The sequence below is a fragment of the Strix aluco genome, chromosome 4, assembly GCF_031877795.1.
Source record: "Strix aluco isolate bStrAlu1 chromosome 4, bStrAlu1.hap1, whole genome shotgun sequence".
NCBI classification, from domain to species: Eukaryota; Metazoa; Chordata; class Aves; order Strigiformes; family Strigidae; genus Strix; species Strix aluco.
The window spans coordinates 92,103,162-92,126,507 of record NC_133934.1 but is presented as its reverse complement, the minus strand read 5'-3'; the positions used below and the strand labels follow the sequence as shown (position 1 = coordinate 92,126,507).

Sequence of the window (23,346 nt, the reverse complement as noted above, 5' to 3'; positions counted from 1 at the left end):
AATGAGTCCTACACAAAGCAGTATTTTATTTCCTGCCTATCTTCACTATAGCAAGCAACAGGGCCAGTTTCTGTTGTCCAATGAATGGAGAAGAGAAAGTAAAAGAGAAAAAGGAAGAGAATTCTTGCTTAACGTCATGCTTCATTAAGAAATACAAAACAAAATCCAGGGACAAAAGTCCTAATTTACAAAATGGAAAAGGAAAACAAAATCAATAGAGGAGGAAGTTTTATTTTAAGCTTCAAAGAGAGTATTATAAACAATGGAGAGCTTAGAAAAAAAAGTATATGTACAAGTATGTTATTCAACAATGTCTTTTTAAAAGAAGATTATTTGCACTAAAAAAGACCTTGTGGAATTGGTTTGATAAACTAATATTTACAGAGGAATATACAGTAGGGATGTTGGAAGCAGAACTTTTATTTGGAAGGAATATTACAGAAACTGAACACAGACCCTACAGTTTGCAAATCTTCATTACAGTTGTGCGTCTTGATATTTTTTGATGAAATAAAATTTAGTTTCTTTTTTTCTCTAGAGGCAGTTCACCACTGCAAGTTTAGAAACCAACAAAATGAACAAAACAAAACAATCCTGCTAAAGAGCCTGATTAGGACATAAATTTTGTCATTTAACTTAGTGGGAGCAGGACTCAGGCCTACCAGACATCTTACATGGCTATTTTTGGCCCTATGTGTTAATCTGGGAAGGAGCAGGAGAAGGGCAAGGGAGAAGATGACAAAATCTGCTGCTATTGACACACAGAAACCTCTCAGTGAGGTGAGTTTGAGTTTTAGGTGTGCAAGAAACACAATGCAGAATCGGGCTCTCTGACAGCTTCACCTAGTCAGGATGTATTTTTTGTAGACAGTTTTTTTCACTCCGAAAGCCAACATAGGCCACATTAACAAAACCACTTTTTCTAGCTATACCCTGGGTCTATACCAATAGGTACATCTGGCACCCCTCTTGCAGAGGAGAAGCTAATCTCAGAGTCAAATTCAATACCCTTCTCCTAGGACACAAAGCATCCTTACTACATCACACATGACAGCACACAGTCCTATCCACTGTGAGCAGATTTGACAGCCAACAAAATCCTCCAGTACTTGTATGAAGCAGAACACCTTATTTCACTGAGAAGATGGCTAACAACTTAGAATTTGGGATGTGAGCGTCCCTCACCGCTGCCTCACAGGACACTTCAGGATTGTAGCTGCAGGAACTCACATTCTTCTCCTGCTGAGTAACCCCTGTTGCTTACTGATGACATGCAGGTGCACCCATATGCTTTTCAAAGTCCATTACCACTTAAGAAAGGGCTGAAGTACACAAGGTTTCTACACATAGCATCATCCTTGACTCCAGCAGGAAGCTCCATGCCAAGAACACTTGAACATTTAGATACTTCCCTTACAACCAATTCACAATCAGCTGTGGAATTACCAAAGCAAAAAGTAATACTAAAATTAACAGAGTTGTTTTCCTTTCTTAAACCCCTCTTTCAGCAGAAGTATTTCACAGAGTTGCTCAAGAGCACACCTCTTTTACTGTGCAGAAAAGACATATCAATCTTACTGGGAGAAGACAGTCCTTTGAATCGGACACAAAATCTGGTAAATAAAAAATCCAGCCACTGAGCCTGGTCTTTGCTATTTCAACAGGTTTTGTTCAGCTTTGTGCCTAACACAATACAGCAAAGTAACTTTTAAGCATCTAATAGGATAATATTATCAAGGAGAAAGTAAACCAGAACAATCTTCACTTACCACATCCAATTTGCAAAAAACAAAGATACCCAGCACATGTATGAATGGCTTCTTTAAAGTAAGAGAGAGAGCAGAGTTGATCTTTATTTTCATTATTTTAAAAAAGTTTTTTCCTTAAAGTAAATATTCAGTCTTTATTTTACATTAAGTGCTTTTTAAAATTTCATGTCTTCACAAAATTGCATTTAAAATTTGAAGTAAAATGTATTTCAAACAAAAATACTGTGCAAATTCAGCACTTCTTTTCTCTCTTAAATATCGAAATAAATAAAATAGTTAAGTCTTTTTTCAGTTTGTTTGTTTTTCAGTCAGTTCTACTGTAGATCAATTCCAGTTTGACCTGGGTTTATACACACGCTTAAAAGAAAGTGAAATCAAGACTTTAAAAAACTTCTTTGTATTGCACCAGCTTAGGGCATCCCCAGAACTTCTCTCAATAGTTGGCAGCTGACTTCCCACAGTCCAGGCTCCTGTGCCAGATGAAACACGGGTATGGAAGGGTCAGGGCAAGGAGAGGAGAAGTATCAAAGCATCCTGGCTTCTCTCGGCCTTCTTCTGAAATGTCTTGCTTGAAGGATGCTGGAGTCCATGAGGGCAGGGCTGACTGCAGAGGGAAAGGCAATACAAAGTAAAACTAAACAAACTCAAACAGACAACAAAAGCAAGCGTTCAGAAAAAAAACAGAAGCAGCAGAAACCAACCTTCCAACACTGCTTGCATTCTAGTTCTTTGAAAACATAGCTCGACAGACTCAGTTTCAACTGACCGTGGGAGCCATAAGTGAATACAAAGCAAAAGGGTATGAAGGAGCATATCCAAAAGAAAGGCACCGAATGCTGTCAATCTTCCCTACGGTGAACATCATTGAATAACCTTCATCATTCAGGTTAGACAGCTGTCTCTTCACTACAGGTCAAGACTTTTGTTTATGAAATCCTGCTCTGATTACCTTGCTATATTCCTTATTATTTGTACAGAGCCACAAGTGTATGCAGCGCTGCACAAAAGACATTTTTAGAAGTCTGCACGACATGCATAGGGTGTCAGCAATGTGATAACTTCTGGAAATAATTGAAAGACTGCATTTTGCATTTCATTTAATCCATGAATTGACTAAGTTACATACTGCTAAAGTCCTGAGCAGTAATAGATAGCCAATAGAATAATCTTTGTACTTCCACAAAATGCAAGTGCCTCCCCCCACATCTTTCCCACACCCCTCATATCAGTTCTGGATGACACAAAGGTTCAAAATCTTAGGAGCTGTCGGTGATGAAAAGAACTCAAAGATATAAAATGGTGACACCCCCTTAACAGGGCTATCAGAATTTGAAATCGCAACAGCTGAGGTTTTTTTCTAAATGTTATTACAACTTGCCTTCTCTGAAATTGGCAACTTAACACTCATGGAAATACAGACAGGGACATGAACATAGTTCTAGCCCAATTTCAGTATTCTATGGTATTTATACAGGTTGGGTTTTTTTCAACCTTGGTAGATATCTGGCAAAGAGAACAAAGGTTGGTAGGGTTTATTGCAATGGCTCAGTCAGCAAAAATTCAGCCTGGCTACATTCCTGTGCTGTGAGGGTTTGTCAAAACAACCCCATGCCAGCATGAACACATGCATGTGCCTCATACTTTACATATAGCTACAAATTTTACATAAATAAGAAAAAATCACGAAGAATAAGAAATGGGTGTTTATTGGAAACATCTACATATGTCGCAGCACAAACTGGGCAGATTTTGCAGTTTTTATAATAAGATGACTCCCAGTGGGGTCAATACAATGTTTGCTTGAGGAATTCATTCAGTAAAACAGCTTGCCATGGGGGAAGAGGCAAATTGCATGAGGAGCCAGGCTTTGAACGCTCCATAGTTTGATGGTATTTGAATTATAATTTTAGCGCCCATCTCAAAAGATCATGGTAAGAATTAACCAAAGAAAAGCAAAGCAGGCAGGAGAGAACACAGTGGTGCCCCAGCACAGTCCGGGCTCAGCGAGTCTCTGGGTGTAGTTCTCATTTGCTCCATGCATCAGCAGGCAGCAAACTGAGTCTCTGTCTTCAATCAAGAGTCTAAGCTGAGGTCTGTAAAATGGCAAACTGGAACTCAAAATGAATAACTAATGTAAAAGCTCAAAGGCAAAACAATGTGGGGAGGGGATTCTAATAACACATTCTGCTGAAACAAATGGCCATCTCAGAGCTTGTCTACACCATACTAGCAAGCGTATTAACAGTGAGGTTTCATTCAATAAAAGCAATAGCTAAGAAAGCCCGGTGCTAATCCTTCTGAAGCCAGTGGCAAAGTTCTCTCTGGACCCTGTTTCAGCAGACTAGGATCATCATTTATGACCTTACCACATATGTACAAAGTTATTCCAAGCACCATTACATATACAAGAAATAAATATCCAACCCACAAAACTGGGGGGTGCCCAGGTAGAGGGAAGAGATGCAAAGTGAAGCAAGACAGATTTCAGTTCCACCCCTGTTCTGCCACATACCTCACAGCCTCCTTTAACTTTTTAACTATTATGCCAGAATCCTGTATTTTCTTAAAATTTTCACAATGTATCTTATCACGCTTAAAATTTTATATTGTTTTCATGCAAGAGCTGAGGTCTGTCCCTGCTAAAATGTCAACTAATTAAGTGCCACAAAAGGGAATATGCTAAGGATCAGTGCACACTCTATGCCGCCTTTCTTCCCCTTAATCAGCTGCTCAAGCAGCACGTCACTTCCTTATTTCTCCTGTTCCCATCTGTGAATCAGAGTTTGCAGAGGATGGCTCAGGAAATTATGTGTCCTTTCTAAGATCCTTTAGTATGGAGCAGTAGAAAGGTGCCTGAGGAGACAGCTCATAGGATTAAACACAGAAAAGTCTGAATTTAGGGCCTGAAATGAAACATGCCTTTATTCACATTTCACATCGGAGCTTATTTTGGTACATGGCTTGCGTTGGACCGTATGTTTCAGGAGAATCTTTGGACATCTTGCACTAACCTTCCTCTAATAAGAAGGATGACTGGAGGAGGACTGGAAGAGCCAGGCTTATGATTAGTTGAAGGACTACACCTTCAAAGATCTTCTTATGAAGCTCAGAACAGCAGGTCTCATTGAACTGCTGAAATCACTGGGGAATACAGAGCATCACATTCCTTTCTGATTTTGAAGATGACTGTATTTTTTAGGTACAACCCGGAATTCATATTGAAAACTCTCTTTATGCCCTCCTAGTTTGGTCTGGGGCTTATGTGTCTTTGGAGACGCAATTGACACCATGCAGTTCCCTCATTTCTGTCCTGGCTATGCTAGTGTCAGGCTCCTTTTTTTTTTTCTTTTCATTGCACTCATGAAATCTCCTCCTATATACTTTCTGCTTCATTAACAGTGTCATCTTCCCCTCGTCCATTTGAGAGGGTCTCATGTAGCAGTCCTATTGCTTTGCTTTTGTCTTTAGAAGCTACCAACATTCTTTCCCTGTTCTCAGCCTTCACTCCAGCAGTACCTGCCCTGAGAATATTTCATTTCCATATCAACACTCCATTCAATATTCACCATTAACACTACTTTACAACCTATCTTAAACAAGTACTCTTTTAGCTTCCATCTCTACATCTTAATTTCCTCACTATGATCGATGCCTTCCTATGGTCAGTACCACACTGCTCAGCCTGCTGGACTAAATTCATGTTCATTATCTCAGTCTAATAAGACATCTTGAGGAATCCAAGGACTACTCTGCTCTCCATAATGATGAATTTATTTTACCTTCCCTCCTCTCTCAGGACTAGATTGAACCAGTGACCATCCATATATACGTTAATGGTATAAATAATGCTGATGGATATTTTTCTATGCTATCTGTAATAAATGTCAGCTGGCAACTTTTATGCACTGTGTGAGCTGTTGCGGCTTCCTTCTGAGGGTACTGCGCTCCCCAGTTGTCACAAAGATGGGCGGTTAGGTTGCGAAAGGATTAAGACTGTATGCATTGTTATAGTAACTGCATTTGTGAAACTAAATCAAGACTTAATGAATTATGGGCATCTGATTATTGTTTGTATTCCAAAAGAGCCCAGAATGTGTTAGGCATGGTTCACAAAAGACAATGGTAAGGACTCCACTTGGAAAAAATTACATTTAGAGTATGCCTATTCTGCAGTTGATGCAGTGAGTGGAGTTCTTCAGAAAGACGTACCTGGGTAGGTTTCAGCTAGCTAGCTCAGGTGCTGCGAGGGCTATAGTTAGCACAGCAGCACGGAGCTCAGGATGGGCTGCAACAGCATGCAAGAAGCTGGGTAAATACAGCACTTAGTAAATGCTGAGCTGTGTGCTGCCATCCCTGTCCCAGTGGCCAGGTGTGTCAAGCCTACACCTCTCGGGCAGTAAAAGGTAGACAAATGAAAACTGAGCTCTCTTCAAGTCCTTGATAATTCAAGTCTTCATTACTCCTGAGAGCCTTTCTCTGACAGAGCATACTCTGATGGTATTTTGAGGAACACCTGATAGAATTTAAACTCTTTTCTTAACCTTCTAATCTGTGTGACATGACTGCTACATGGATAGAAGAAGTAGATGTAAGATGGATGCAAGAAATCATGTTGTTTGTTTAGCATGGATTTGGCACATTTCTGGGTACTTGCTCCCTTTCCATTTTCCCTGTTGTTCATATGGGCACATCACAGAGTAGCAAGAGAAAGAAAAAAAAATTTTTTTAAAGGGAGAGAATATAATACTAATGTCAAAACATAAGGGCAAGGATCGAAGGACAGGAGTAGCAGAAGAAATTAATCTGAACTTTATTTTTTTAAAATCTATAACATTTCAGGTTTGTGGAATTTCTTTCAGAAGTGGGAACAACTCTACTTCTGGACTAGATTCTGCTCTCAGTTGCATGAGCATAAATTTAGACAAAATCCACTGGACTTTACTGCTATTACTCTTTGCTTACAGCAAGGTGAGTATGGAACAAGTGAGCCCACAGAGCCTCACACAAGGGCTTGTTCCACCCATTCTTGGTTGGGAAGTATCTTCCATCTTGACTTCTGTTGCTCTTTTATCTTAATGTCTGCATTACCTATATGTGTGCATGTGTCTGAGTACATATATCTCTGATGTATGTTTACCTACACACACACACACACATATATAAAATGATACAGACAGGCAAATTAAATCCTAACTCTTTCAGGGATTTTGGAAAAGCAGATGCCTGTATGCCTGTGCCTCATGCCTGGAAACCACCTGAACTTTAAACTTTTAGTAAATACAGGAGAGTGGCAAAATATTACAAATTTATCTTGCATTATTTCAGAGAAAAAAGGACTGGTTGTGGAAGGAATGAATGTTTTTATCAGTTAAAATACACTTCTCATTGACAGCGCTAGGTCAAAATATCATTGATTTGACACTTGATCAATTATAATACACCAGCAGGAACAGAATAGCAACAGAAAAGGATTATCAATATGGGGAAAGCTTAAACAAGGCTTTCTCCCGGCAGGTGTGCATGGCTCCGGTATGCATTGTCCTATGGTATAAACACACATTTTTGTAATTTTGTATTTTGTAACACTTTGTAACACCATTCTGAAGGCAGATTATTAATGTAATCTAGACCCCAGTTAGCATGTATTCTGGATTTATGCCCATGTACCTAAAAGCAGAATCTGGCCACTGCTTATTCCATGTCTAAAGTGAAAAATAAAAAAAATTAGAGGCCGGATGCTTTCCCTTTTTTTTGAAGGTTTATTGAGGGGAGGGGCGGAAGTTGAAAGAGCTCTCACAGACAGTATTGTGCTATCCCAGCAAAATAAACAGGAGAAACAGAATCCATTTGGATAGGCTTCATTCATGCATTAGAACAATATATATCCAGTCTTTATTGCAAGGCTGAGATTCTTATTCTGGTATCAAAAACACACACCTCCAGTTTAAGGATTAGGCACTGTCCAGATAAATGTCTATTTTGCCTCTGATTTAAATGAGGTCATGATTTCACCCTGTTTGGAATCATACACATCAGCAAAAATATATCCTTAGAACCTAACCTTAGCCCCGCTCCAGGGAGATTTTTGCCTGCATTAGGACAGCAAAACGTCTCCTACACACTGACACCTTTTGAATCACTTCTGACTGTACGCAAGGCTGGATCCTCCTCCCACAGAACTTCCATTAGCTTCACCAGGGGTGTGAATGTGGCGCATACTCATAGCACAATTTAATCCATGGGACTTACTCCTACAACAAAGCTCAATCAAGGGTCTGTTGAAAATCCAGGGCACAGAGATTTCACAATTCAGTGAAAGACATTTCAGCTCGGACATACCTTTCAAATCCTGCTGCATGTTTCCTCCTTTCTGGGAAAGTCGCTGGGAAGGGAGTCACTCTCTTCTCCATTGCCCTTGGAACTTTAATGAGTATTGCTTTGGTTTATTTCAAGAGAAGCTATTGAAAAGCAAACAAAGTGTCTCACAAGACACCACAGAGAGAAAAAACTGGGCGACACAGGAAAAAATGCTGTGAATTAAAATTTAAAAATGGAAAGAAAAGTATAGGTGAGGTATTTTTCCATATCATTTCTTCCATGATTCTGCTCCTCCATCTGTTTTGTCTTTGACGTCTACGACTTGCCATTCATATTCCATCCCTATGCTTGGAAATTGCTGTCCATGAAGTGAAAGTGAAGGAAAAGAAGAAAAAAAAGTAGAACGGAGTAAGGAAGACATGAAGGGGTGCAGGGAGGAAGAGATCTATTGAGTGTAAAGGTGTCCAAAGGAGGGATGGAAATGTGTTCCCCAAGGTCATGGTCTTCAATGGTGCTGCTTGTATTTTCAGGCTGTTAAAGACAAGCGTAGCAGGTGTACAAGAAGAGCCAAACTCCACATGCTACAGTAAGTGCAAAATCTCAAAACGCAGAAGCCATCACATCACGGGTTTCCTCGTCCTCCGATAAGAGTCCGCCCACAGTGGTTCTCTAGAAACAGTTCTATTATCAAGTAGACATCCATTGCTTTTTTGTTTTTTTGTTTTTTTTTTCTATTTTTATTTAAAAAGTAGTTTTTCTAATAATATATAGAATATATAAATAATAATAATTAAAAAAACCTATTTGGGTTTGCTTTCTGCTCTCCAACCCATCTGTATTTTTCGTGGTTTGCTGATATATATATTAAAAGACAAGAAAATCAACTCTGCTCACTATTAAAAAAAATATTAAATCCACCTTTTATGTTTCCAGAGAGAAAGAGAAGGGGGGGAGGTGGGAGAAAAACAAATTAAAATGGAAAAAATAACAGGAAAACCAAAACCTTCTGTCTCTTCAAAGTAGTTGTCAAGAGCTTTAAACACTTGTGCTTTCAGTGTACACCCCACAGGAAAAGCAATAACAAAATTAAGAACCAAAAAAACCAAAAACCCAAGGACCTAAAATTTAAAAAAGAAAAAGGTAATAATAATCCTAGTAGTAAAAAGGACAGCAAATCGCTCAGAGTTTGTGTGTCTTTTTAGTTATTTTAGCAGCCACCCTTTTTGTCTGCAGAGGGAGAGCTGCCACCACAGCCACCTCCTCGGCTCGAGAGAGGCTCTTCCGCATCATCCTCGTCAAAGCCATGAAAGGTCGAGGTGTCGCTTTCTGACGTGGAACCGAACAAGTCCTCCGTAGTGCGTGCTGGCGCTGCTTCGTCCCTCCTGCCTTCTCTTCCCAAATGAGCTGACATGTATGATGAATATATCAGCACATGGGTTAAGCAACAGGCATCATCATCATCATAATTTTTTAAATCATCATTATTATTAAACAATTCAGACTATCGAGCTCATAAGTGTGTGCTTGTATGTGCCCGCGCACCTCAACAACATAGCTCGGTAGAACTGCAGTAAGAAAAATAAAAAAGGATCAGTTTCTTTTTCAAAGAAAAAAAACCTACAAACAACACAGGTGCCCATAGCTATGGCAGCGAAAGGGTTAATCATGTTTTCCTCTCTTCAAAAGACATTAAAATACTTCCTCATGATTACTTAGATCAATTTTTAAAGATTTTTAGACCGTATAAGTAATTAGACACCATTAGCTCTAAGCACAATGACTGTCCTTCAGACTGGCATCAACTGTCACAAATATACTGCTATAGAAATGTAACCCAGTAGATAGCTCATCAACCTCAGGACTACTTTTATCCCTGTCTTTCACCTAATCCTAAAGAGTCTCTTCTGTAGGTAAAATGAAATACATTTTGAAGACTAAGTGAAACTAACCTAAACAAATGCTTTTATTTCAATTTCATGGCATCTCCTTCAAAAATACCCCCCCCCCCAAACAAATATATACAGTTCAGCAACTAAAACAACTAAGATGAGAGGTGACCTGTCTTGGGGAACCCTAAAAAGTTAAAATGGGTGTGAGCCAATCCAACTTTCAATATGGAACAGGAAATTCTCCACACAGAACATCAATAGCAGCAGCAGCAGCAGCAACAACAACAACAACAACAACAACAAAAAGAAGACTCTTAAAAAGAGAAGTCAGATACTGAAATCTGTGAAACTGAGGTTTCAATCAAACATGTTATGTGATTAATAGTATAGCCTTCAAAATTCCTCTTCAGGAAAGGTAGAGAAAAAGATGTCTCTTGTGCCCTAGCAAAATGAAAGTGTGAGATTTTAGGGAACGGCTATTTTATTATTCAGAAACAGTAGCATGGTATTAAGCAACCATTTGGTCCCCGCTCCAGCTACAGGAATCAGTCATATAACAAGTACACTGCATTGCTTGAGACACGAAGAATTAAATCCTGTTCACAAAAAGAAAATGGATATAACAAAATAATTGGCAGATGAACCACCTTGTAGAGATGTGATTTTACTGACTTTGTGAACGGAAGAAACAATATAATTTCCATGACCTCTCTTTCAATATAATGAAAATGTTCTCCATTATCAAGAAAGAGAAAGATGGCAGACACCAAAGAGGTTTCATTGTTTTAGTTTAGAGATTAGTGTGTGGTTGTACCTTAATCGCTTTCATCACACATCAGTCACAGCATTGCATACCACTATGAACGACCCAGGTGGGTCAGTATTTGTACAAGGATAGCATTTAATGGAACTGATTTTGCACAATTTAGGTTACATGCCGATCTACTTGTTCTATCACACTAAGGAATCAAGGAAATTAATGTATTTGTGTTATATTCTGATATAATCACCATAGCAATGTTTAAATAGCAAAAAAATATGGATTCGTCTCACTGTGCTGTATCAGGACAATGCTGAAATTAGTTATATTGAACTATAACAATCAAGGGGAAGGGCAATGATCTTCCAAGATGGCACCACAGACCCCACAAGCTTCCCCCTTCAGTTATTAAGAAGCAAACACGTATACACTAAAAGGTCCATGCCCCTGACTGCACAGCATTCATAAGGACACCCCTGGAGAAAGCCAAAGGGGATGCCATCGGTCCTCTGGTGACCAGTCAGTATCACTTCAGAGTATCTTCAGAGGTCACAACAACGGCAGAAGGCAATTTGTGAGTTAGAGTCTAGTCCTGCGCCCACTGAACGTGGTAGAGGCTTACTATGAATTTCAGCAGGAGCATAAAAAGGCCATTCCCTTGGCACGAGAACACTCCACATTGCATTTCAGCCATCACGCAACAGACATCTTTCAGTGACTACAGTACAGAAGGAGCAGCAGCAACACTGAATTTCAAAGTCTCTTTGGTTTTCAGATTTCCATATGATGGTCTTATCACTACTAGTATCACCACTGTCCAGAAATATCACAACTGGAAACTTGGATCAAAGCTGGAATATGCAGTTGTTAAAGGTCTCTCATTCCCTCTACCACCGCCACCACCTCCCATGTGAGCTATAAATAACTGCTCAGCTGGGATAAAATTTCCCAGAAAAGGAGAAGAAAAAAAAAAGGAAAAAAAGAAGAAAGAAAGGAAGAAAACAACAGTCCAGAAATAAAGACAACTCAGAATGGGAAAGACACAATTGCCTACATTTAAAAAGAGAGAAGGGAAGAAAACGGAGAAATAAAAACCTCTTTAAACAAAATTAATGATAGTCATCTTGTAAGAGGATAATTCTTGACAGCTACCCCCATCCCTACCCTGTAATTTCCTCCCTCTTTCTTTTTTGGATGAAGAAATGCATGAAATGTGTAATCAATGGAAATGCTTGTCATGCAACTTTCATAAATCTTGTAAGTAATTTATAGTTATAATTGCAGCATTTGAAGACATTAACATTGTCATAGGATTTTCTCCTTCCATTTGAAGAACAACTAGTACACGTACCAATGTTCACAGAAGCCAATAAATACATTAAAACTTTATTATTTCATAAGACCCATTAGCTTAAAAATGTGAATCCAACAACAGGTTTTATGACAGAAAATTTCCCAGTCATCCTTTCCACAAACATAGACAAGAGGCAAGACTTCATCTTCTATCCCCTCCCAAATGCACTGCCTTTCTTCAAAATCTCCAGAAGGAGCAAAAAACAAATCACACAAATGCCTTTGTACAAGAAAGATGCAAGAAGGAGTCACCTACCAGAGCGCCCACAGTCTGAGCACGATACAAGTTCCTCAGGCCGGCCGCTTTTTTTGTTCATATTGGAGCCTCCAAGGCAGAAGTCACAGTAGTTATTGGGAATGATGACCCCATCTGGTCCTTTCTGGGCTGCAGTCGGGTTAGAAATCAGATTTACTTAAAGAGCATTCAGTTTGGACATTTCCCCCTTCTGCTTGATATGATGTTAGCTTGGTGAGTTTGCAGGCCACAGTCTTCCCAATATATTGTCAATCAGAACAAGAAATGAACTTACCTAATAAATTAGGTAGGTTTAATAAATTACCTCCATTTTAAATACACCCTGTGTTGTACCTATTTTGCCTGAAATGCACATCACCATTTCCTTTATAATGCCAGCCAGGCTGGTCCCTCACAAGGACCTCCTGCCCAAAACCTCTGTACAGTTCAGGGACTTTGTAACACATACAGGCATAGAAACAATCCCTAACGCAGAATCAGACCTACGCTGTCAGTAAGCCAAGCCTGGTTTTTCAGACAGCAGTCATGATCGTAAGCCCACAAAATAAAAATTCAGAAAGGAAAAATACATTCCCTGAAACTCAAAAACCAACAGGAGGGAGATGGGGGCATAGGTACCGTAGCTGGTTTTATTTCAAGTAGCCTTTTGGGGGATTACATCTCAAAGTGGCCGGGTGTCCTTAGTCAAGAAATCGGTTCAAATGCTCATGAATATTCACAGGCAAAGCCATTTGTGGGTGGTTCGCCCAAGGGTTAAGCTACCTGCAGCAGAGTGCAAGCCCCCTGGGAGGAGCGGGGAGGGCCATGGGTCCAGCACTACTCCAGCACCCAGCACAAGTGTAAAGAGTCAGCCCAGGGCAGATGTCCCAGCCGGCAGAGTTAAAAACTCCTTCAGCCAAGAAAAAAGGAGGGAAATTACATTCTTATTTTCCAGCTATGAATAGTTGGAAAGGAGCAGGCACACACTGGGTCTTAAGAAGAGGAGGAGGCAGTTCCCCTAGAAAGGAGAGAAGGGCAGAGGTCTTCTGCATTCCTCGTAGTTGAGCTGAACAGCAATGTGCTTTTTCTCTCGTTCACAACTGCCATTTTCCTCCTCTGCTCTCCAGAGAGGAAAAACTACTTGTTCCTGTACACTCTAACTAGAAGCTGGGGAAGGGAGAGGGGAGTGGAGGGAATGGTTTGTCTTTGTTTATCCTTTTTTAACTTAAAAATTCCAGTGGTATACCTGGCCTAAGCCTACCCCATGAAGATTTCCACAAACTATAAAATGAAGACCTTTAAACTGTACCATCCATATTTAATTATCTTTTTAATGCATATTTTGTAACTTGCAGATTTTTAACAGATGTTTTGACAGCCTTTATTAATGGTCTTTTTGTCCACATCCAAATTTCCCCCAAAGAACAATGACATTCTAAAGGTCTTCTGGTAGCAGTCCAAGACATACACTTAAAATTAAAATTTTCTCTGAGTTCAATCTGCTTTTCTGGTTTGGGTGCATCTAGTTATTCATTTACTTCCAGTTGTTGATTAACTGGGCTTTTTGGAGATTGGCAACTGAAAGATTGCAGGTAAGGTGAAATTAAGAAAAGAATTAAACCCCATAAGGCTGCAAATACATCAATATCTTCCTGCATGGTTGCTGAGTCCCTGACAGTATTTATGAAACAATGGACTTTGCTCTGAAATGGTCCTGGTTAGCAGACCCCAGTTCTCCCTAAACCAGTGAGAAGCTCCCAGTGTTAGGTTAGCATTTTGCCTGTTTGCAGAATGGCATTTAATACGCGTATGCAAAATAAGCAAAAAAAGAACAGGAACCAGGTGGAAGCCTAGTGCACAGGCTCATTTTAAGAGCTGTAACAAAATGATCATAAAGTTGCTACTGGTACATATTTTGTGTATAAAAAGCAGATCTCCCTAGCATTTATTTTTCCCACTACAGCCCCATTTTGAAAAAGTTAAGTAATTACTTCTTTATATTGTGCTGCATCTACAGACAGGCCATGTGCAATGCAAACTCAGCAAGCTCGGCATTTAGAGATTTTTTTCATTGTTGTTCCTTATTACATTACTTCACCTTTTATTTGAGTTTCTTAAAGTGCCTTACAGATACTAAGATCCTAATATTAACCTTCAGAGAGGTTAAAAGCCTCTTTTGCCATTGACTCTAACCAAAGTGTTGCTGGGCCCTAATTAAGTCTTGTGGTGAGGAGGCCACATTGCATTTTACAGCTGAAAGACTTGGAGGTAGAGTGATGAACTGGCTTACTCATGAACACACAACAATTCTGTGGTGAGGCCACAAATAAAAACAAGCATTCAAGGTGCTGGCCAGCTGACTTAGGAAAGAGCTCTTTCCTAAGCCGACTTCTACCACCGCTCAGAATGGTATAATTGATTTAATACTCCGCATATACTGACTTAAATTTTTCTAGTGCAGCTCACAACCCTAAGCTCCACTGACTGTTAAACTGGAAATGGGATAGGGGAACTTGTGAAAATACATATACTGATCAATTTGTCTGTGGTGTGGGGACAGGCAGAGGGTATTTGCTGGCTGTGATGAACCTGAAGGGATTCTCCTAGACTACTGGCAAGGCAATAAGCATAAGTTTTGATACCTCTCCTCTCCTCTCCTCTCCTCTCCTCTCCTCTCCTCTCCTCTCCTCTCCTCTCCTCTCCTCTCCTCTCCTCTCCTCTCCTCTCCTCTCCTCTCCTCTCCTCTCCTCTCCTCTCCTCTCCTCTCCTCTCCTCTCCTCTCCTCTCCTCTCCTCTCCTCTCCTCTCCTCTCCTCTCCTCTCCTCTCCTCTCCTCTCCTCTCCTCTCCTCTCCTCTCCTCTCCATTTAATTTTTAATGTGAGTGCCTATGTGCTCATTTATTGCTCATCACTCATAAATACGGACTTGGCTCAGTTGAGCATGCTAGAGATATCAGGCTTGAAAAGTCATACACAGATGAGAAGTTCCTGAAGTTACATCAATTATGTCTTAGATGATGTACCTCTAGAGCCAAATAAGACAGGCAATGTTATTCTCTTTAATGATTTTCTGTTCTAACAGGTGTAAAAACTAGAATCAAACCTGACTCAAGCTTATTTTCTTGATCAGTACTGTACAGTGAATTAAGCCTCAGGCTAAATCACAGAAATTTTGAAAATAGATTTCCAGATAGTAAGCAGAGTTCTTACTTTCAAAGGATTTTTTTGTGTGTACATCCTTGGAGTTTTTAGTTCTGTTTTACTGTAGTTCACAAATGATGAGGGAATTGAGAAACAAAGCAAAGATAGCAAGATAAAACATGCAATATTCATGAGAAGGGTATCATGCACCAAAAACCCAATCCTAATCCCACCCCTTAATCAATAAAATTATCTTACAAAAGTAAGTATGGGAATGGATTCATAAATGTAAGCAATTAAATTACTAGGGACTAATGTGTTGCTGCTTGTCATCTGAGACATAGTAATTACCTAGGTATCCACTTTTTGCACACATTAATCACAAAGTAGAAGGTGCTAACTTAAGACAAATGATAGTTCAGCTAATGAGAAGTAACTCACTAGTAGTGACCTCAGTCATTTGGATCAGGTGACAACAACCAAAGATTTTGTCTAAAAAATGTTCAGCCAGAATCAGAAACTGTTTTAAAGCGAAGCCTTGAAAACCAACCATGGTCTTGTCCTAACTTACTCAAAACTCCTCTGATTTTCTTTTACATTACAAACTGCAACAACAGATCAAAAGTTCTTGAGGAGCTTTGAAGAGTACTGCCTGAGCTAAGGTGTGCTTGTAGGGAGTGTATTTAAATCAGTGCCTCTTGCCATTTCAACTCGGTGTCACTTTCTAGTTTCATCAAAGGCTCTGTCTTCATCTACATCTGCCCCAAAATAAATAGAGTATAGAGTTGTTTAAAATACTTTTTAAAATGGATTAAGGAGAATCATAGAATTGTTTAGGTTGGAAAAGACCTTTAAGATCATCTAGTCCAACTGTTAACCTAGCACTGCCAAGTCCACCACTAAACCATGTCCCTAAGCACCACATCTACACATCTTTCAAATACCTCCAGGGATGGTGACTTAACCACTTCCCTGGGCAGCCTGGTCCAATGCCTGACAACCCTTTTGGTGAAGAAATTTTGCCTAATATCCAATCTAAACCTCCCCTCGTGCAACTTGAGGCCATTTCCTCTTGTCCTATCACTTGTTACTTGGGAGAAGAGACCAACATCCACCTCCCTATAACCTCCTTTCAGGTAGAGAGCGATAAGGTCTCCCCTCAGCCTACTCTTCTGGAGGCTAATCAACCCCCATGCCCTCAGCTGCTCTTCATAAGACTCTAGACCCTTCACCAGCTTCGTTGCTCTTCTCTGGACACGCTCCAGCACCTCAATGTCTTTCTTGTGGTGAGGGGCCCAAAACTGAACCCAGTAATCGAGGTGCAGCCTCACCAGTGCCAAGTACAGTGGTAAAATCACTTCCCTGTCCCTGCTGGCCACGTTATTTCTGATACAAGCCAGGATGCCATTGGCCTTCTTGGCCACCTGGGCACACTGCTGGCTCATGTTCAGCCACCTGTCAACCAACACCCTCATGTCCTTTTCTGTCAGGCAGCTTTCCAGCCACTCTTCCCCAAGCCTGTAGCATTGCATGGGGTTGTTGTGACCCAGAGAGACAGAGAAAGATTGGCACAGTTCTAATGATAGTTTCTCTGAACCTGGAAGTTGATTCATGTGAAGACAGGATGCAGACTGAGAATGAAGTCAATATTTCCAAATAACTTTGGTATGCATTTATTCTGAAATATTTTTTTTCTTCTTAGCCTAATCAAGTTAATTTCAACTATACCAAGCTAAGCAGACTAAAGACCTACTTAAAATATGGTACCATCATTCACAGGAGTCTTCTTGCAAAATAAGTACTGTAAATTAAATAAATTCTGTAGTATATCACACAGTAACTTTGTTTGGTAGACAAAACCTAAAAAGCTAAACAAACTGACTGAGTTTATATATTTAAAATAACTTCTGTGCCTTCTTGATTTTGAAGGCAGGGGCTCTAAACACATTCTAGCTTCCCTTCTCCTTTCACCAAGTAATCAAAAAAACCTGGAAGTTATCTTCCTCATGGTTTCAGTTTAATAATAATAGAAAGCTGCTTCTAGAGAAATAACATCAAGAAATTAGGATTTTTCTTTTCTACATCATGTCCTGGAGCCACATGACTCAATAAGAATCTCATTTTTCTAGCTCTCATGGCTGCAGAGAATATACTGAATGGAAGGCAAGTTCAGAAGAAGCAATTCTTGTCCCTGTTTTTTAATCAGAAATCTCAGAATACAGATATTTTAAACAGCTTTCCTTCAAAAAGTGACCTTTAAATACATACAGACAAACCCCCAAATAAATAGGATCTTACGGTTTTTCAATTTTCTGATTTCTAAGTGAAGTTATTCTGATGGTTTGGATCATGATCTTTAAAAACTTGCAGCTGGAACCAGTACTTAAAGGAAAAACTGATTTCTCTGTTTCTTGGTGCCAAATCACAGTCACATATATTTCTTCAGCCTGTAGGTAATGCAGCATAATACTTAACCATAGTTGAAGCTGGTGCATCTAGGTTTGGTAGCATTTTATGCCTATTTTTTATCATATCCACACTACTGGAAAGTCTGTGGAGAATGAGGAATAGAGTGCGTGCCTTGCTGTCTGGGTGGGGGGCTGTGCATCATTTATCTAAATGACTACAATGAATTGGCTACAGTCGGACATATATGTGCTCCCAAAGGGATTTTTCCTAGCACATTTGGTCCAGCTCTTACCTGTTTCTACTGGGCCTGATCCAAAACCAATAAAGTCCACTGGTGATTTTCAATTCAGTTCGAAAGGCTTTGAATCAGGCCATTTGCTCTGTTTGCAACAAAAATTTGCAGAGGACAATAGAGACCACGGGAACCTACGTGTAGGCTTGAATCAAGCCAGTGCACTTTGTGATGGAGGAAAAGGGATGTATTTGCTTTTTTTTTTTTTTTAAATCTACAAGACTCTTTGTCTGAGACTGGGGCCCGGTTTTCCTTTCTGACTCCTCCCTTTTTCTTGCTGTCGAAGTGCAAGTCCAATGTTTGGCCGCCTGCATAGCAAAACGCCAGCCAAGAGCCTGAGCCTGCGGTCGTCAAGCCCCTTGGAGGACTTGATGACATATAATCCCAACCTACAGCCTAAGTGCTCAGCCCGGACAGGCCTGGCCTGTCTCCATGGCGACCAGAGTGCCCAGCCAGGGCTGCCTCCAGCCTTGCCACCTGTTATTGCTTCATCTCTCAAGTGTAAGGAATCTCAGTGCAGTCCCTTCGTTTGTGGCTCAAAATGTATCAGTGGAGGATAGGCAGGCTCGTGCAAGAAATTACAAGGTGATAATTAAAGAAAAAAATGGTTTTAAGGAGAAGGGAAAAGAAAAGCAGCACTTTGACTGTGGCTTTTCTTGAAGGAAGAGGAGGGAGATGCTGAGCTGGGCACGCATCCAGTCATTGCTGGGGTGTAATAAGCAGTGGCGGGGGTCAGAGAGGCAGGTTGTGGAGGTGCTTCTGTGCTCAGGGCTAGACCCTGCCCTGGGAAGGAACAATAAAAGAACATACCTATAACTCCTGGTGCGGTGAGGAACAGGCCAAGTACAGCATTCAAGGCCATTGCTCTCCCACACGTATGCAGCCAGGCAGAGATGTGCACAGTCATTTCTGTGGCCTCCTTGCCAGTGAATTAAGTGCAGGGTTTCTTCATCACAGTTTTCCAGGAAAAAAATGTAAATCAAACTGAATGAGAGGAAATGGCTGGTCTCTCTGGGCATGTTTACTCTGTCGTTAACACCAGAGATAAGCATGCTGGCTAACCCCAAACTGGGAAGTGTTGGGGCACTTGATACAGAGACCCTCCAGCTGGCTGTAAGTAGAGCTTAGGTTGGTAGCGACACATCTGTGTCAATGTGGCACAGCATTCAACTGAATAAGCTCTGAACTTGGGTGTAGCACTGGGAAACGGCTGCTGTTCTGTTCCCAGAGTCAAGCTAATCAGCCTGCACAGCTCGATGGGCCTCCGCTCGCTCAGGCTCCCCACGCCGCACTCCCCCGCACAGCATGGGCATGCCCTTTGCTGGCAGCCAGAGTAGCAGGCTATGCTACTAAGAGAGGTGCTGCAAACCACCCACCCAAAGTACTGCCAGTTCTCCCTAGTAACTGGATTTTATCTCCTCTTTGAGTTAGTTGGCGCTGTGGGGATAGAGGAAGCTGTTGCCTTTGCACAGTTTTTAGCAGCTCTGACAGGTTTGCCTTTCCTACAGCCCCTGCTCACAGAGACGCACGGCCAAGGAGTGCTACAAGCTATAAGAAGTGCTACAAGAAGGAGGTACATCTGTAGGAGTCAGAGGAAGCCTCTGAATGCAGGAAAGGAAGAGCATTCGATCATGTCTTTTACAGGAATCGATATGTAAGGCCCTTAAGCTGGACAGCTAATGAATGAGCTCGGAGGTGGGCAGTGGAAGGTACAGGTAGGAAAATGCAGCAGCAACTGATCAGATCTTGTAGATCTAGGGAGTCAGCATTTCTGCACCATAAGGCAGCACTTCATAGAAATGTCTGTGCGCTGATCTTACAGGGTTCTGCAGGAACACCTTAAGCATAGGCCAAAATCCCACTGCTCACAGTAAATCATTGTAACTGGGTAGTGCCTCATGACAATAAACAGTAGGAGATACAGAATAGGAAGGCAGACAAGAGTCTGACATGTTAACATACAGACTGCCTGATTTTCAGGGGTACCTCTCTTGAGAATTGGCCTCTGGCCAGTAAAATGCATCATTCCCATTAGCTCAGTGAACTCAAGGAGGGATTATAGTGCCCAATATACAGCCCCATCCAGCAGCATCCCTCGGTATTCAGGTAAGAATGGCCAGCGTTGTGAAATGGGTCCCTGCGACATGTTGTAGGCTTTGGATCTGGAAATTGCTCCCTGGAGGAGTATGAGAAGGCAGAGCACCTAAGTGCAAATTCAGTCAAAACTTTTGGGTTTTACTTGGTTCAAATTCTACATAGAGGAGAAAAAAAGCAAGGACATAGCAAGAAAGGAAAAAAAAAATTATAAATACATAAATGATACCATTTTGTCTCAAGAGCTGATGTGTTATTGAAGCAACACATGGTTTTCAAAAACTATTTAGTCAAATTGGAAACGTGTTCCCATAAACTACTGAGAAGCACTACCTGCTTCTCTTCAGTGAGAGTTGCACATTGACAACATTTCAGGTCCTGCCCAGGCAGTATATCAAAAAAACCCCAAACTATCACCACCCCACCACCCCCCCCGCCCCCAACTGCAAACAAAACAACAAAAAGTCCCCTTTGTGTCCCTGTACATAGGAGACAAGTTTGGGATATTCCACTATTCCAAAACTCTAAACAACTTATTTTTTTCCTCAGCATTCTGAAACACAGGCACAAAAGTCTGAGAAACATACAGCTGCAAACAGGGTTTGAGTGGAAATCATTACACAGTTCCAAAGTCTGCAATCACTACAGTTTCTTTTAGTAGTCTGAGTCTTTTTCCTTATAAAAACAAGCTCTGGAAAAAGAAAAAAGCCAAACAGATTAAACTAATGAGAAGTCAACTCAAGGTAATGTACATATTTTCACTGAAAAGGCACCTGCTGCAGGGTATCTTGTTGCAAGGTGGGCCTTGATGCATCCTTGCATTCAGAAGTAGCTCCCATCATGGCCCCAGCAAGGATCAGCACTGAGGCAGGGAAAAAGTAGGCCTGATGTAGCTTTTCAAATTGATGCTGCTTGTGGAGAGGAACAAACAGCTCGTCTCCAACTGAGGGGCTGACTCTCGTCATTTATTCATGGCCAGCCCCCTGCCTGGATGGAAATAAAAATGTTTCAAAGATGACTGTGTGGGGGAGCTGGAGGACAGCTTGGAGGCACACTGAGGTTAGCACATTAATTTTTTATCTCTGGAGACTGGGTATCCAATTATGCTTAGAGTACACAAACAACTTTGGCTGGTCTCTCCAGTAGAGATTTATCCACATCATAAAATCTGCAATGGAACTGGGCACAACAGGCTGATGCCAAGAAATAACGTAGGCAGGTGGTTTTGCAGGTCAGATGCACAAGCTAGCAGAGTGACAGGAGGGCACACGACTGCATTCTCATTAACTACATGTATTGTAGGATGGACCAACCTGCACACAGCAGCTAGGCCAGCAACAGCCCGCACAACGTGCTTTATTTAGGATTGTCATTGGCCAAAGTGCTTGTGGGCATAAGATCTGTTCAGTTGCTGTTTACTGCACAGCTGCCTATAACTAACGTTTCACACAGCAAAATGCCAGTGAAAACTCTTCTCCTTTAAAGGAGAGGAAGTTTTTCTCCATGTAGACACACTATCCTATTCTCCCAGGAATTAAGGAAGAGCATTTATACTAGTACACTCATTCACACACACATTTCAATAGATGGAAGTCTAAATGTAATTCCTATATGAGAAGTGTCTCAAAATTTGTGAGCACCAGCTGCCCCCAGAGCTGGCCTGTACCCATGGAGTGAGATGGAATAAAACAGCAGGTGTTTTGTGGCAGGCTTGGATGCACCCTGGGCTCACAAATCTCACGCTCTCAGTGCCAACATGTGGAGGAAAAGCCAGCAGAAAAAAAAAGGCTGAGAATGGTGTGGGATCATTTCTTTTTATCAGTGGAGTTGGGGAAGGGGGGAGTTGACTTTTTCAAGGTTTTTCTATAACTTCCTTTTCACAGTTCCATACTTAGGTAAAAAAATCAGAGAGTAGGTCAAAAATAAATGTGAGTGTAGGCAGAGGCAAGACTAGGCACTGAGGAAGGGCTATTTATCTGTGTCAAAGGGCTAGATAAGACATACAAACAAAGTAACTAAAGCTCAAACAAAGCACAGACAAAGATGTTTTGGGAAAGGCAAAGGCCAGAGAAGACTGTTGAACTATCTTCTACCACTGAAGGGTAATCTATAGGTGAGGAAGGACAAAAGGAGAGAGACATGTAAATAAACAAACTTACAACAGTCAAGGACAGAGAGATGCGCCAAGGAGGTGAGACTTGGGGCTTGGGCCAGTCCCTGTTCTTTGATACACATCTATTCGGTGGTTCTCAATTTCAGATAGGTTGCTCCTATCTACATCTCTTTTCCAGACCCTGGATAATTTACTGAACTACCCAAATTGGTCTGTACATGAGGAGAAGAGTAAAGATAAAGGGGACTGGGTGTGAAGAAAGGCAAGAGGCCATCAGCTCTTGAGCTGGACCAGCTGGAGCATCAATAGCAGAATCCTGTAGAGACCCTGCTCCAGAAAGCTCCCACCTGCATCAGCACGGCTGCTGCTGTTACCGCAGGTACTGCAAGGAGCAGAGGCTGCAGAGGAGACACAGGTACAAAGGAAGGAAGTTCATGCTGCAGTCGCCCGCCTGAACTTTGCTGACCCAGTGCTCACCTCCCACAGCACGACAAATTCCAAATGGCTGGTTTGAATTTGCCTTGCCTTCTCTAAATCAGGCTGCTCATATCTCTCTGACACACTGCTAAGCAAATAACCAGACCCTGCTCTATACCGTATCTCTGGTCCTCCTGTTCAGTAGGTTGTGGATTAGCTGTTTGGATTAACATCCCCCCCGCCTTCCCGCCCTCCCTCCCTCGCCCCCACCCCCCAAGCCCATGCAGAGAGGATTCTTGAAGCCCCAGCCCTGCGACACTGCAGACCTGTCAAATCTAATTCATAACACATGCCTAGCAGTTCTTAGGGGAGAGGAAGGATCTGATGCCCTGGCTCCCCACCATCCCCCTGTACAAAGGGACCATTTAATGACTGCACATTAGCAATGTGGACAATTAGCATTCACATGGAAGATAAATGGCAGCATAAATTAAATATCAGTAAGTGAAAGAGCAAAGATGCAAGATCTGAGCTCAAGGCTGTAAACAAACAAACAG

General features: G+C 41.2%; 1 protein-coding gene across 9 annotated transcripts in view; it reads right to left on the bottom strand.

Annotated features, from left to right (window-relative positions):
- The window catches only part of DPF3 (double PHD fingers 3), a 180,107-nt gene that overhangs the window by 31,984 nt on the left and 124,777 nt on the right, over positions 1 to 23,346 (bottom strand). For 5 of the 9 annotated variants that reach the window (XR_012623258.1, XM_074824286.1, XM_074824288.1 and 2 more), the window contains one exon: positions 12,346 to 12,474. Coding sequence is in view for 5 of the 9 variants with exons in the window: in XM_074824286.1 (XP_074680387.1) it covers positions 12,346 to 12,474 (129 nt within the window). In the remaining 4 variants the exon portion in view is untranslated. Of the gene's footprint in view, positions 1 to 211; positions 2,374 to 8,108; positions 9,492 to 12,345; positions 12,475 to 23,346 lie in introns of those variants that run through there. The other 4 variants (XR_012623259.1, XR_012623260.1, XR_012623261.1 and 1 more) reach the window with 2 other exon arrangements.